Source organism: Sarcophilus harrisii, chromosome 1 (assembly GCF_902635505.1).
Source record: "Sarcophilus harrisii chromosome 1, mSarHar1.11, whole genome shotgun sequence".
Classification (NCBI taxonomy): domain Eukaryota; kingdom Metazoa; phylum Chordata; class Mammalia; order Dasyuromorphia; family Dasyuridae; genus Sarcophilus; species Sarcophilus harrisii.
In genome coordinates this window covers 197,699,662-197,713,620 of record NC_045426.1, presented here as the reverse complement: position 1 = coordinate 197,713,620, position 13,959 = coordinate 197,699,662, and the positions used below count along the sequence as shown (strand labels likewise).

At 31.9% G+C, this 13,959-nt stretch overlaps 1 protein-coding gene across 2 annotated transcripts in view; it reads right to left on the bottom strand.

Annotated features, from left to right (window-relative positions):
• WDR36 (WD repeat domain 36) overlaps positions 1-13,959 on the bottom strand; it is a 55,821-nt gene that overhangs the window by 21,119 nt on the left and 20,743 nt on the right. For both annotated transcript variants that reach the window (XM_031968395.1, XM_031968400.1), the window contains exons 10-14: positions 13,513-13,578; positions 10,632-10,718; positions 3,855-4,009; positions 2,185-2,299; positions 895-1,060 (exon numbers count right to left, since the gene is read on the bottom strand). In XM_031968395.1, coding sequence (XP_031824255.1) covers positions 895-1,060; positions 2,185-2,299; positions 3,855-4,009; positions 10,632-10,718; positions 13,513-13,578 — 589 coding nt within the window. The remainder of the gene's footprint in view (positions 1-894; positions 1,061-2,184; positions 2,300-3,854; positions 4,010-10,631; positions 10,719-13,512; positions 13,579-13,959) is intronic.

Below are 13,959 nucleotides of genomic sequence, written 5' to 3'. Positions count from 1 at the left end.
TATATTTTAGAGAGAAATGAGAATTAATGACACAACATGATCTGCCTTTATACTCAGAAGTTCACAAATTCTTCAAAAGTAGATCGAGGAGTGTCTTGCACATATAAAGTAAGCGATATAACAAGTAATGTCCACAAACAGGAATGCTTGACAAAAGTAACATTATAAATATTTAAATTGCTTTGTACACACAGTTCTGACTTGTTTTTGTTTGTTTGTTTTTTAAAGCTTTTTAATAGCTGTATGGATATGTATATATAAATTGTATTTAACATATACTTTAACACATTTAACATATATTGGTATTGGTCTACCTGCCACCTGGGGAAGGGGGTGGAGGGAAGGAGGAGAAAAATTGGAACAAAAGGTTTGGCAGTTGTCAATGCTGAAAAAAATTATCCATGCATATATCTTGTAAATAAAAAGCTATATAAATTAAAAAAAGAAAAAAGTTTTTTATTTACAAAGCATATGCATAGGTAATTTTTCCAACATTGACCCTTATATAACCTTTTGTTATATTCTCTAGCTGGCAGGAAGTCCAATACATGTTAAATATGTTGAAATACATGTTAGATTCAATATGTGTATACACATTTACACAGTTATCTTGTTGCACAAGAAGAATCTGATCAAGAAAAAAGAAAAACGGAGAAAGAAAACACAATGCAAGCAAATAACAGAGTAAGAATGCTATGTTGTGTTCCACACTCTGTTCCCACAGTTCTCTCTCTGTATGTAGTTGGCTCTCTTTATCACTGCACAAGTGGAACTGGTTTGAATCATCTCAATGTTGAAGAGAGCCACATCACATGGTTCTGATTTGTAAATTAAATCTATATGTCTTATCCTCAAAGAGTTTGCAATTTTAAGTTAGAAAGTTAAAAGACTCACCTGTCTCTATGTAGCATTATAATACTTGGAGATGAACTTAAGTTTGCAGTGTGAATTAACATTTTACTCTTAAAATTCCAAAATTTGAGTAATCCTTCACTACCAGCTGTAATTGTTAACTGGTTTAATCCATCTACTGCCACTCCTCTAACAGCACCTTCATGGGCTTTAAAGTAAATGCAAAGAAATAAATACATACACACATACATATATAAATACATACATATATAATTTTAACAGTGTCTTTCAAAATAGTGTAGAGAAAAAAATAGCTGTTTTAAATAAAAACTTATTATTTAATTCAATAACTTATTACTGAATACCTATTATTTACTCCACTTTTTAAGAGTATGAAGTTAACAGAAATCATTATACTATATCCTCTTTATCACAATATAATACTTCCAGGTAAGAAATAAAGCAGACATGAAGCTCATTACTAAAGTAGTTTACATCTATTCCATAAGAGAATTCCAAAGATTATCAAAAGATGTTATGATGAAAATTAAAAAGTTTTCTGACACTTGAAAACCACAAAATCTGAATTTTACATCTTTTCATTTCATCTGAATATTGTGACATCAAAATTTGAAAGAGATTTAAAAACCAAAGTAAAGAATTGAGAATTATATTCTCAAACACTTGGAAAAAACCCCAGAGGCCACCTAAGTCAATACATATGTGAAAAGATTCTCCCTTATAGGTATCTTACAAGATGATAACATAGCCTTTGCTTTAAAGCCTCCAATGAGGAGAGGGAAGTTCTATTACTTCCTAAGGCAACACATCTCACTTTTCAATAGCTCAAACGCCATTCTAATTCTCACAGAAGGCATTATAACTTAGGAAAAGTGAAGCTAGCTTTTAGTTTAAGCCTTGACAGTATTCTTTTAGAAAATAAGATACAATTTTGCAACAATTTGAATCTGTATTCCCTAAGCAGCTTTTCTATCTTAGATTAAGTCATACATTATTATTTTTTTCCTGAGGCAATTGGAGTTAAGTGATTTGCCCGGGGTGACACTGCTAGGAAGTATTAAGTGTCTAAGGCCGGATTTGAACTCAGTTCCTCCTGACTTCAGGGCCGGTGCTCTATCCACTGTGACATCTAGCTGTCCCCAAGTCATACATTATTATTAAATCATATAGTACATTATTATCAATTCATATAGTATAATATACATATAGTACATTATTATTAATTTACATAGTAAGTTTTCATAGTTTCAGTTTAAAGAAAAAAACTTCACCATATCAAATTGAAATAAATAAAAAATTTAAATAAGTTACCTTTATCTACTCCAAATGAACCTCGATGCATACCAGACTGCATGTTATAGACATCAACATTTCCTGATGTAAGACCAATTATAGCAAAGTTTCCACATGAAGTTATATCTATAGCCTTTGGAGAAAATTACAAATAAGAAATTAAAACAAATCAATTAACTACTGCTGTAGTTAAGATTAAAGTTAACAAGTACAAATATTGGACTTGGTTGGAATTCCTGATGACACAAGTCTTTTGAATCTGGGGAAAAAAAATTTACCTAACCTTTCATCTAGATCATCCAAAGCTATACAATCTTTTAATTTCTTGTAAAAAGCCAGGCCTATTGCATGGGGGGAGAGAGGGGGAAAAAGAGGGGGGTGAGAGAGAGAAGGAGAAAAAATACCTAATGTGTCCTTTTCTTCATCACTTACTTCCTCCTTTCAATACACTGCAATCTGGCTTCTGCCTTATTCTCAAAGGTCATCAAATGCCATATTTAATAGCAATTTTTTCCCATCTCCATCCGCCTTGAAAAATATACCATTCTTCCTACTACTTATTGTTCTCTCCTTCTGACATTCTCTCAAAAGATTATTTAACTTCTTATCATTTCACCTCTGCATCATCTCTCATACCTGTCCCCCTTTCTCTCTTTTTTTAAAAGTCATCACCAGTAAGATATTCTTTACCACCTATGTATACCATTCAAATATTTTTATGCACACATCAGGCCATGTTACTCCTCTGTTTAAAAGTCTTTAATACTGCTCCAGTGCCTCCTAAATAATTTTCAAATTTATTGGTCTGTTCATAACAAGGCCCTCAGATCTTACAATGTCCTGTCATATGAAATGTAACCTTAATAGCACTAATTATGGGCTTTACTCCTTATTTTTTGCATAATATCTGTGGGACATAAACCAAGAGGTTTTTAACCTTTGGTATGTCTTAGATCCCTTTGATAGTCTGAGGAGATGCCTATAGACTCATTCTAAGAATGTTTTAAAATCAATAAAATACAAAGGACTACAAAAGAAACTAATTATACTGAAATACATTTACCTGACTTTTTTAAAAAACTGATTATAATATTGTTTATTGTCAAATAGAAGTAGCCCTCTATCTTGCTGTCATCAGAAATTTAATTAAATTTTCCTCATCTATCCCCTCCCCCCCATGAAAGCTGATCATGCCTTTAGGTATACAGCATAATATGTAAATATGACATAGGTGGTAAAATAGACACTTAAAGTTTTAAAAATAATTTCCACAGAAAAGATCTTCTGGTTTAACCTAGGGTGACTGGAAAATTAAATAACAAAAACACTTCAACAGATACGAACATTTGGTTAATGGGAACTTTATATCACACAAAGTAATATTAATTTCTCTTTACTACCAGTGCCCTCTCTCTGTAATTAGCAATCTTGTATTATGTACATATATTATGCATATATTGATTCTATATATATATATTTATTTACATATGTACTTGTACATGTTAAAACTCCAAAAATAGAGACTACTTAATTTTTTTGTTTTTATATACTGAGCAGCTAACATAGTGCCTGGCACACAAACACTTGCTGACTGATTTTTAATTAGACATCTCTTAACTAATTTTACTGAATAATAACAAAAATTAAAAATAGCTAAGACAAAATTCTCTTAAAAAAAGATCACTCACTGTTGCAGTTGTGTTATGTAGTTTATCTTTTTTCCAATTTTCTGGTTTCAGAAAATAAGCTCCCATGGTACATTTTTGGTAATTCCAGGTTGAACAAGAAAATCTCCCTTGATGGCAAGCAATGATTCCATCCCAATCACTCTCACGAGCATTCTCTGAAACATAATTCAAAACATTAACAATATACAATCTTTTGAAATACTTAAGGGGAAGAAAAACAGTGAAAAAAATTTGTGTAGTAATTTCTTAAATTCATTCCTTAGAAGGCAGTAACTAAATCCATCAATCTACTATTTACTACATGCTTCAATCTAGTTACTGAAAGGAATTTTTTATGGGTGATAATAATCAATCAACAAATATTTATTAAGCATTTATTATGTGATAAGCATTGTGCTAAGCACTGGCAAATAAGCATTAAAAAACACCCTAATACCAACAAATATGCAAAAGAGATACATCTTTTTAGCCAGCAAATTATGTGAAAAATACATATTGTTCAGATTATGAAATGTATTTAGACAAGTAGCTAATCAAATTGTCTATCTTAGATAAATACTATAAATAGAGGAGATAGAGAGAAGATGGTGCTAGATTGCATTAACAATCCAGGGTGTTCTATAATTTTAAATTAGCAAGACTAAACTTTTTATTTTTTTACTAAACTCTTTAATATCAATATTTCATATGGCCACAAGACATGGAAACAACATACTTAGAAGAATTAAACTAACAACCCCAAAAGTAACGCTAAAGTGTATGAAAGATATAAGAAGCTTGCAGTATGTTATCAATAATCAAAACGTATTAGAATCAGAAAGAGAACTAGGTCAATGATTTATCAATAATGACACAAGAGATAAACAGCTTGGAGGGGCATCACCAAAAAACTGTGTTAGAAGATACTAAAAGAAAAAAAGGAAAGATTTCTAGCAAATTGGATAGGACATTTATGAAAAAAACAAACAATAATCACATAGGTTAAGGTATGGAAAAGTCATTTCTAATCTGAATCAGGAGAATCAATATCCATACAAATAAAATCAGAGACATCAAAACACTGACCAAAATAGGCTGATCTTAAAAGTGTCGTCCCAAACTCAATTTAATTTTTTTCCATGAAAAGAAAAAACACCATCACAATACTATTATACCATTACTAAAAGTGTTAGATGCTTTACTTCTTGTTTCTCACAGATTACCCTTAGGATACAGGGTGGAAGTTTTTTTTTTTTTTGTTTTTTGTTTTTTTCTGAGGCAATTGGGGTTAAGTGACTTGCCCAGTATCACACAGCTAGGAAGTGTTAAGTGTCTGAGGTCACATTTGAACTCAGATCCTCCTGACTTCAGGGCTTGTACTCAATCCACTGCACCACCTCGCTGCCCCCTGGGTGGAAGTTTTTAGCCTTTTTCTGTGTCTTGGACTCCTTTGGTAGTCTAAGGAGAATTATATTTTTAAATTTCAAAAATACAAAGGATTACAAAGAAAATCAATTATATTGAAATATATTTATCAAAATACTTAAAAAAAAAAAAGTTCACAGACCACATTAAAAGGTTCTGATCTACAACTGTGATGGACTTGGCTCTTTTCAACAATGAGGTGATTCAGGGCAATTCCAATAGATTGTAATGGAGAGAGCTAGCCGCATCCAGAGAGAGAATACTATGAGGTCTGAATAATATTTTTACCTTTTTTATTGTTGTTTGCTTGCTTGTTTTTTCTTTTCATTTTTTTTCTTTTTTAAGATCTGATTTTTCTTGTGCAGCATGACAAATATGGAAATATGTTTAGAAGAATTGCACATGTTAAACCTTTATTGGATTACTTGCTGTCTAGGGGGAGATAGGGAGAAAAATTTGGAACAAAAGGTTTTGCAAGGGTGAATGTTGGAAACTATTCTTGCATGTATTTTGAAACATAAAAAAGTCATTATTGTTATTATAAAATAAATACTTAAGAACAAAAAAATTAAAAATCAGAGGAAAAAAAAAGTTCTGCTCCAGAAGTAGAAAGAAAACTTTCTACTCTAATTTAGTGCTTTTCTGGGCTTCATTTTCCTTATTCCACTAAGTTGTTTTATGATCCTAAGTTGTAGCAATACTGCTTTTATTCTATTTTTATATTACAGTCAGATTATTAAAGAAAATTTCACTTGATCTGTAAATCTATATACTTTTTTCTTGCCTTTTCCTTCTTTCAGTAAAATGGATCAATCCACTTTTTTTTTTTAATTCTACTAAAGAATGGATACACAAAGCAAGAGTGAAATTAATTAGCCTTCTTGTTAAAAAGTAATTTGTTCATAATTTTAGAAAATGGGTGTATTTAAACTTCTAAATAAAACCAAGGCCTAAGTTTATCTACAGGTTTAAAGTCTTTCTCCTAACCAAGGCTATTTTGGAGTCTCAAGTAGCAAGAAAGGCATAAATAGAAGAAAAAATTCACTAAGGATTTTAAAGGTTTTTTGGAACAGAAGAAAGCCTAAGTTTATAATTAATACTCTGAAGGTACAAAGTTCAAATAACTTTTTAGTTATCTGAAAGATCTAACTTGCACTTTTCTTCATATGTCTTTACTGGATTTAATATATTTAGATTTCAGAAAACTCAGGAATTAATCAACATTCATTATATTTTAAAATTTCTCTGGGCACAAAAGAATTTTAAAAGTAAGAAAAATAGCCAAACACAGAATCTGTCTTTGGACATAAAAATGAAGTACTCAATACTCAGAAAATGCTGTATATCATTGACAATTAACTGAAATACTTTTTGTACTTAGCAATTTCAATAGCAAACAAGTCTCATCAGATATCCTGTTGCTTAAATACATCTAGAAATAGGAAATTTCACTTTCTACATTTGTCTACTTCAGAGATCCCAAAAGTAATTTCTTGATTGTTATGCTGAAAAATAGTTAACAATCCTTTCCTTTAGAGACAAGCCAGTATTATTCTGCCTGAATGATAGCTTTATTCTAACATTTAAACTTAAAATACTGATTTAATAGCATCACATTACCTAGACCAGGCATTGAAAACTCCCACCATAAACCTGAAATAAACCCTAGGCTTGAGGATGTTTCAGGTCTATCCACTGTCTATAATTTTGTCAATTTTATATCCTTGCTCATGACATTTCCTATTCCTGAAGTATTTGTCCCTTTCTGTCATATTCTACATATCTGTCAAAACTTTTAAGTTCTATCCTCTTATATTAAGCTACCTACATTGATTTCACCATTTTTTGAATGCACTATTCCTACTACTTGACATTACCTTGGGCCAATATATATTTAAATTTTGTACCTTCTCAATTAGATGTTAAGGTCACCGAGAAAAACTATTCCTTATACATTTCTGTATTCTTCACAGTGTACAGTAGAATACTTGACAAATACTTATTTACTGAGTGATAGAAAAATAGCTGCTTACCAAGCTAATACGTATATGGGTGACAAAATAAAAAAGACATTAAAAGCTAACTGGTAATTTCATAGGCAACACTTTTGAGTGATGAGGCCAGAAATCAGATTGCAAAGAATTGAAAAAAGGAAGAGAAGAGAAGGTTAAGAAGTGATTGAGGAATGGACAATATAAAAAAAAATTGCTTGGGTGGATGGCAAGGTAAGTGAGAATTTATGGAAGATAGGTGAGACTTAGGCAGTAGGGAAAAAACTAGTAGGTTCAAAAAAATTGTCAATTTGCAAGAATGAATAACTGGGAAAAATCTACTAGAAAAAATGGGAGGGAATTATTGGGACATGTGGAGAGATTATCTTTGACAATTTAAAGGTCATCTCTGCCCACTTCCTAATCAAACTAGAATAAAGGAGAAGAGAACAGATGATGAAGTTCTTATTTAGTTATATATGTTTCAATATAAGATATTATTATTCCTTCAAACACCCAAGTTGACAATCTTGGAATCATTCTTTTCTCTTATCTCTTCCATATACAATCTGCTACAAAGCATGGTTGATTACACCAGAACAATGTGAATCCTCTTACTGCTTGGATAAAGTTCAGAGTCACCAATTCTAATCCTTTTGGTTAGCCAGAGGATCATCAGATCTGATCACCAGCTTGCCACTGACACTTTGAGGCCCTCTAAGTCTTATCCTTTGCTCTGCTGCTTCATCTTCTAAGTCACTAGGAACTGCTATCTGACCTACTGATGCAGTCTAAGAACTTCTGGGCAGTGCAACTCACTTATTTTCCAGTCACTCTGAAGTTGAACTCTTGCATATGTATTCTCTCAATTAGAGTGTGAGGTCCTGGAGTACAGGAACTGTTTTACTTTTTCTATCTTATCTGCTGCTTAACATATGCTTAACAATGCTTTATCATTCATTTTTGAGTGAAATTTAAATATTCTTTTATCTACTTTCCTCAGTAAATAGTTAAAGTAGTCATTTTAATGATTATGAATCTCATTTAAGTAGATCATGGAATATTCTAGGACTTGGAGTAATCACCACAGTATCTTCTGCAAACATTTTGGACATCCCATGATTTGCATGGGATTTTTCCTCCATTTGGACAAATAGAACAATAGGTGTTCTCTATGACAATGGAAAATACCTTTATTAAGCATATATTTATTTCAAGCATCACTAATAATATACTCTACCTTGGTTTATTTCAAGGATACTGGAATGATTTTAACATATTCGTAAAAGATGCTTTTATTGAAAGAGACTTTAAGGAATATGTAATATGTAACTCTTTGAGAACAGAGAAAACCTTTTCTATTTGTAAGCACAAAGCTTAATATAGTGGTTAATACATAGCAAGAATTTAATAAATGCTTTTCTATTCACTCATTTATGGATTTTCTGACTGTATTAAGTTTATCCAAATTAAATTCCTTCACATTTCATTCAATTATGAAAATAATATTCTATTATAAATATCAGTCTATCATTATATAATATATATTATCATAAAGATTTATTTAAGTATTCAATGAAATTATTCCTCTAATTTGTGTTTATTCGCATCAAGCTACAATTTCTTCAGGTATTTTTTCTTGCCTTTCGGGTAGAATATCATTACTCTTTAACATCAATTTTTCTCTATTAACTTGTAATCACTTTCTATTCTCAAGTCAAGTACTTCAAAATATGAATTTTACAACAATAAAATTACTGTACTCATGTAGATGCCATGTTGCTCCTAAAATAGATAGTTGATTACCAATAATTCATCTTGATAGTACTTTAAAATTTTCAAAGCATTTTCCTTACAACCACCCTGTGATTAAGTGATTTGCTCACAATCTCATGCTTTTGTCAGAGAAAAAATGAGTACAGTTGCTTTAATAATAACTCCAAAGAACCTTGTAACTTCCATTATTAAATTTCTAGGAAATATTTATATAAATGATTTTCACTTCCAATTATTAAAAATTTTTAAAATACGGTTCTTAGATGTACTACAAAATAGGAAAATGTAACAAGAAAAACTCTTAATGTGTTAATAAGTAGAAAAGATGAAAAAATCTAACAACTCAAAAATAGTAAGTACACACTGATAAACTGTTGAATTAAGTTTTATTATCCTGATATCAATCAATGTGACCTATTTTGGATATGCAAATTTCTTTTATCTATCTCTGCCTAATGAAATTCTTCTTGCCCTCAAAGACCAGCTTAAATGTCATTTCCATTCATGAAGCCTTTCCTGAATGACCCAGATTTTTAGTTATTTGTCCATATATCTCTTCACTACAAAAGTGTCAGTTCCAGCACTTAACAGTAATGATTAATGATCTTGCATTATAACATGACTAATATCCAATCAGATAATGAAACAATCTAAGCATTCTTCAAAATACTTTTGACTCAATTTGAATGCCTAAAATTTCTAATTTTTAATCCTATATACCATCTTTTTATGCTACCCCACAGCTCAGAAAAATCTTCATCTAATTACCTCCAATATATGTTTTCAGCCTATCCTCATCTAATAAAGTAGCCTACAGTCATCTGAGAGAAGTAGCATGACACAGTGACCTGGGCTAGACAAAAAAAATCTATGTTGAAAAACAGCTCAGACATTTAGTAGATATGCAATCATTACTCTTTGAGCCTTAGTTTCCTCATTCATAGAATAGAGATTAATACCGATATTTTCCTCACAGAATTATTGTGAGGCTCAACTGAGATAAAAATCAAATGCTCTGCAAACCTAAAACCACCACATAAATATGTTTATATAGTACAGAGAATATTAAATAATTTTTAATATATAGTATAAATTCCAAAGAAACCAGCACAATGAAAACACAAATCATTCTTTTAGTGAAGAAAATATGCTAATAGCACAATTTTACAATGATAAATTTGTCCTTTCCCCAGTCAGGAAAATATTTTAAATACCTAAAAATAAATTTTTTTAAGCAGTATTTTTAAGTCAAACACTAAATTCCAAACCCTCATCTTAGAAATGGTTACAGTTAACACATATAAATGAAAAGGTAGTACAATACAGTGGAAACTGTTCTCAACTTTGTCACTATGTGATCTCAGGTAAGTCATGATCTTTCTCTACCTAAGAACAAAGAGAATTTCAGGTTTTTGAAGATTCTTCAACAAAACTGTATTCATTTGAAAAATGTCTTAGTTCCTAAGATTAAGAGAAGAATTAATACAAAACATTTTTTAATAATGTCATTTGTGGAAAGAGCAGAAAGGGTGGGGAAATCAACAAATCAGTAACTTGTAAATGAAAGAAAGAATATGAAATTTTAAAAACAGTACATTAAAGTTACCTGCTACAAATGCTGTTATGGGTGGAAGTTTCATTGACTCACAATTCTTAAGGCCTTTACGTTTGGCTTGCTTTTTATTTATCATTCCTGGAAAATAACAATATAAAATTAATGGATATCTCAATAATAAACTTATATAAAAGGCATTTATTTTCACTCACTTTTAATGTCTCACACAACATAGAGTAAATATAAATTTACATTATATATTACAACATGGAACAAGAATATTGATAATTATCAACGTTGTCAACTTTAATCTATTTCCACAGAAATACTGACTTACTTCTTTACATAATGCTTCAAGATTTAAAAAGCATGTTTCTCATAGTAGTATTATGAAAAGGGCATGGAATTAAGATGTGAGTCTGTGAATTCTACTTCAGGCCGAGCTAAACAACTGTGCAACCTCAAGCAAGTCACTCTTTGAAGTTTTCTAATCTGTAAAATGACAGAGTTGGCCCAGATAATATATAAGGTCCAACAAAGAGATTCTTTGATCTTCCTTCTCATCCATTCTACTAAATTCCTCCTCACCCCAGATATAGTAAGTTATCAATTTCATTATGGAATAGAAAAGACAAAGCCTATGAAAATAGAATATAGGTTCAACTACATCACGCCCCTCCTCAAACTCCAATATCTCCCTCCTTATTATCAACAGGATCAAACATTAAAAAATAAAAATCCTACATTCGTTATTCAGAGTTCTTCATAACCTAGCTCCTTCTTAACTTTCCAGCCTTCTTACATTTTACTCCCCAACATATATTCTTCAATCTACTGATACTGGCACCTTGGCTGTTCCATGAATAAGATACTCTATCCCTTGGCTCCAGACATTCTCTTTGGCCACCCCAAACATTCTTCCACTCCAACTACTGATCTCTTTGGCTTCCTTAAAAAAAAAAAACTCCAACTAAGTCCCAACTAAAATATTATCTTTTACTTCAATTCAATCAGTAAACTGTTATTAAATGCCTATTATGTGCCAGGTACTACTCTAAGCATTAGGGATAAAAAAAAGGACAAAAGATAGTCTCTGCTTTTAAGGAGCTTACAATCTGATGTGGAAGACAACATGCAAACAAATATACATATAAAGCAAGCTATATACAGGATAAGTAAAAAATAATTAAAAGAGGTAAATTATTGAACTCAGAGGAGTTGAGCACAACTTCATATAGAAAGTAGGATTTAAGTTGGTACTTAAAAGGAAGCTGAGAGAGGGCAAGGAAGAAAGAGTAGTTAGAACATAGCAGAGGAAGAAGAGCCTTCTAGATATAAGGAACAACCAGAATTGGAAAATGGAGGCCTTGTTTGTGGAACTGCCAAGAAGTCAGTGTTACTAGGTTGAAGAATATGTGTTAGGGAAAAAGGTATAGAATGGAAAGGAAGAAGGGGACCAGGTTATGAAGGAATGTGAACTGACAAACAGGGTGTTTAATATTTGCTCCTGGAGACAATATGAATAGGGAATTAAAATCACTTCTGCATCCTAGGAAATGGGTGCAGTGGCTGAATGGAGCGGAGTGGGAAGAGACTTGAAGCAGGCAGATATAGTAATAGGCTACTGTGTAATCAAGGTGAAGTGATGAAAGCCTGCACTAGAAAGGTGGGGATGTCAAAGGAGAAAAAGAAGTGTACACAAGAGATGCTGAAAAGATGAAATCACAGAGGCCTTAGCAAGAGACTAGTCACAGTGGGAGACTGAGAGACAGTGAGGAATCACAGGGAACTCCATCGTTGTGAGCCGAAGGGATTGGGAACATGGCGCTGCTCCTACAGCAATGGACAAGGCAAGGGGGGAGGATTTGGAAAGAAGGATAATGAGTTCTGTTTTGGACAGAGTGGATTTCAGATATATATTGACCATCCTCTTTGAGATGAATGAAAAGCAGTTGATATGTGAGATTGGAGAGTAGCAGAGATACTGGGACAGGAAAGGTAGATTTGAAAATCATAAGAATAAAGATGGCAATTAAATATATGAAAGTTGATAAGAACACTAAGTGAACTATCACAGAGGGGGGAAAGAAGGAGCCAGAACAGATTTCTTTTTTTTTTTTTCTGCTGAGACAATTGGGGTTAAGTGACTTGCCCAGGGTCACATAGAAAGTATTAAATATCTGAGACCAGATTTTAACTCAGGTCCTCCTGACTTCAGAGCTGGTGCTCTATCCATTGTATCACCTAGCTGCCCCCAAAACAGAATCTGAAGGAAATCTATGGTTAGAGGGCATGAAATGGAGGAGGAATCAGTAAAGGTGAAAAAGAAAAGGTCAGATGAATAGCAGAAAAAACAGGAGAAAGTGGTGTCCCAAAAACCTAAAGAGAAGTACCAAAGAAAACGGAGTGATGAACAGTGTCAAAGGCTAAAGAGAGGTCAAAGAGAATGAGGAAGGAAAGGTCATTGGATATAGCAATTAAGAGATTAAGAAGAAAGTAAAGAGAGAAAGTGGACGCACCTATTGTAGACAATATGTTTTGTTTTGTTTTAATGAGTTTAGCTACAAAGGGCAAAAGAGAAAAACAACAATAGTTAACAGGGATAAAATGAACAGAGAAGACAATCTTTTTGAGGAAATGGGATGGCGTAGTAAGGAAGGTCATTTTATTATGTGCCTTCTCTTTTATCCTGTATATAATTTGTTCATACATATTCATTTTTGTGATTGAAAGCTCATTGAGGGCAAGTGCTTACTTTTGATTCTTATATTCTCAGGTACATACTAGGTACTTAATAATGTTTACTATCTGAATGAAATGGGATAAACTATATTACTACACTTTCCAATGTCCCATGGGAGAATATGTATCAGAAAGGTAGCAAAATGAGAACTTATATTCAAGACCAACTTTCCCTTTGTTATTAACTTACCTTGTCCCAAATTCTTGTTGTATTTTTCATGAACTGTGGAAAATGACTGCAAAGTGCCATCATGACCTAACAGAACATAAAAAAGTCAAGCTACAAAGAGCAGTAATGTGAATTAAAGATCTACTCAAGCTAGATACAAAAAACCTCTCAACCCTCAAATATATACCATTTTAGGAGAAAATAGCCTCATAAATGTATCAGAAAAACATTAGATTACATAAGGAAAGAATGTCAACAGATAAGGATAAAGTTTGAAGAGGGTAAATTAAAATTTTCCAATGTGATTTGAATATACATTTTAAGCCCACATGACTAGAAGCTAAACCTTGATAGACAAATGAAATAGGTAAGGTAAAGTAAATTATTAAAATTATTATTAAGGTGGTCAAAAAGAACTCTTAAGTCTTGAAATCTTAAACACAGTGTAAAACACAGAATAAATATTCA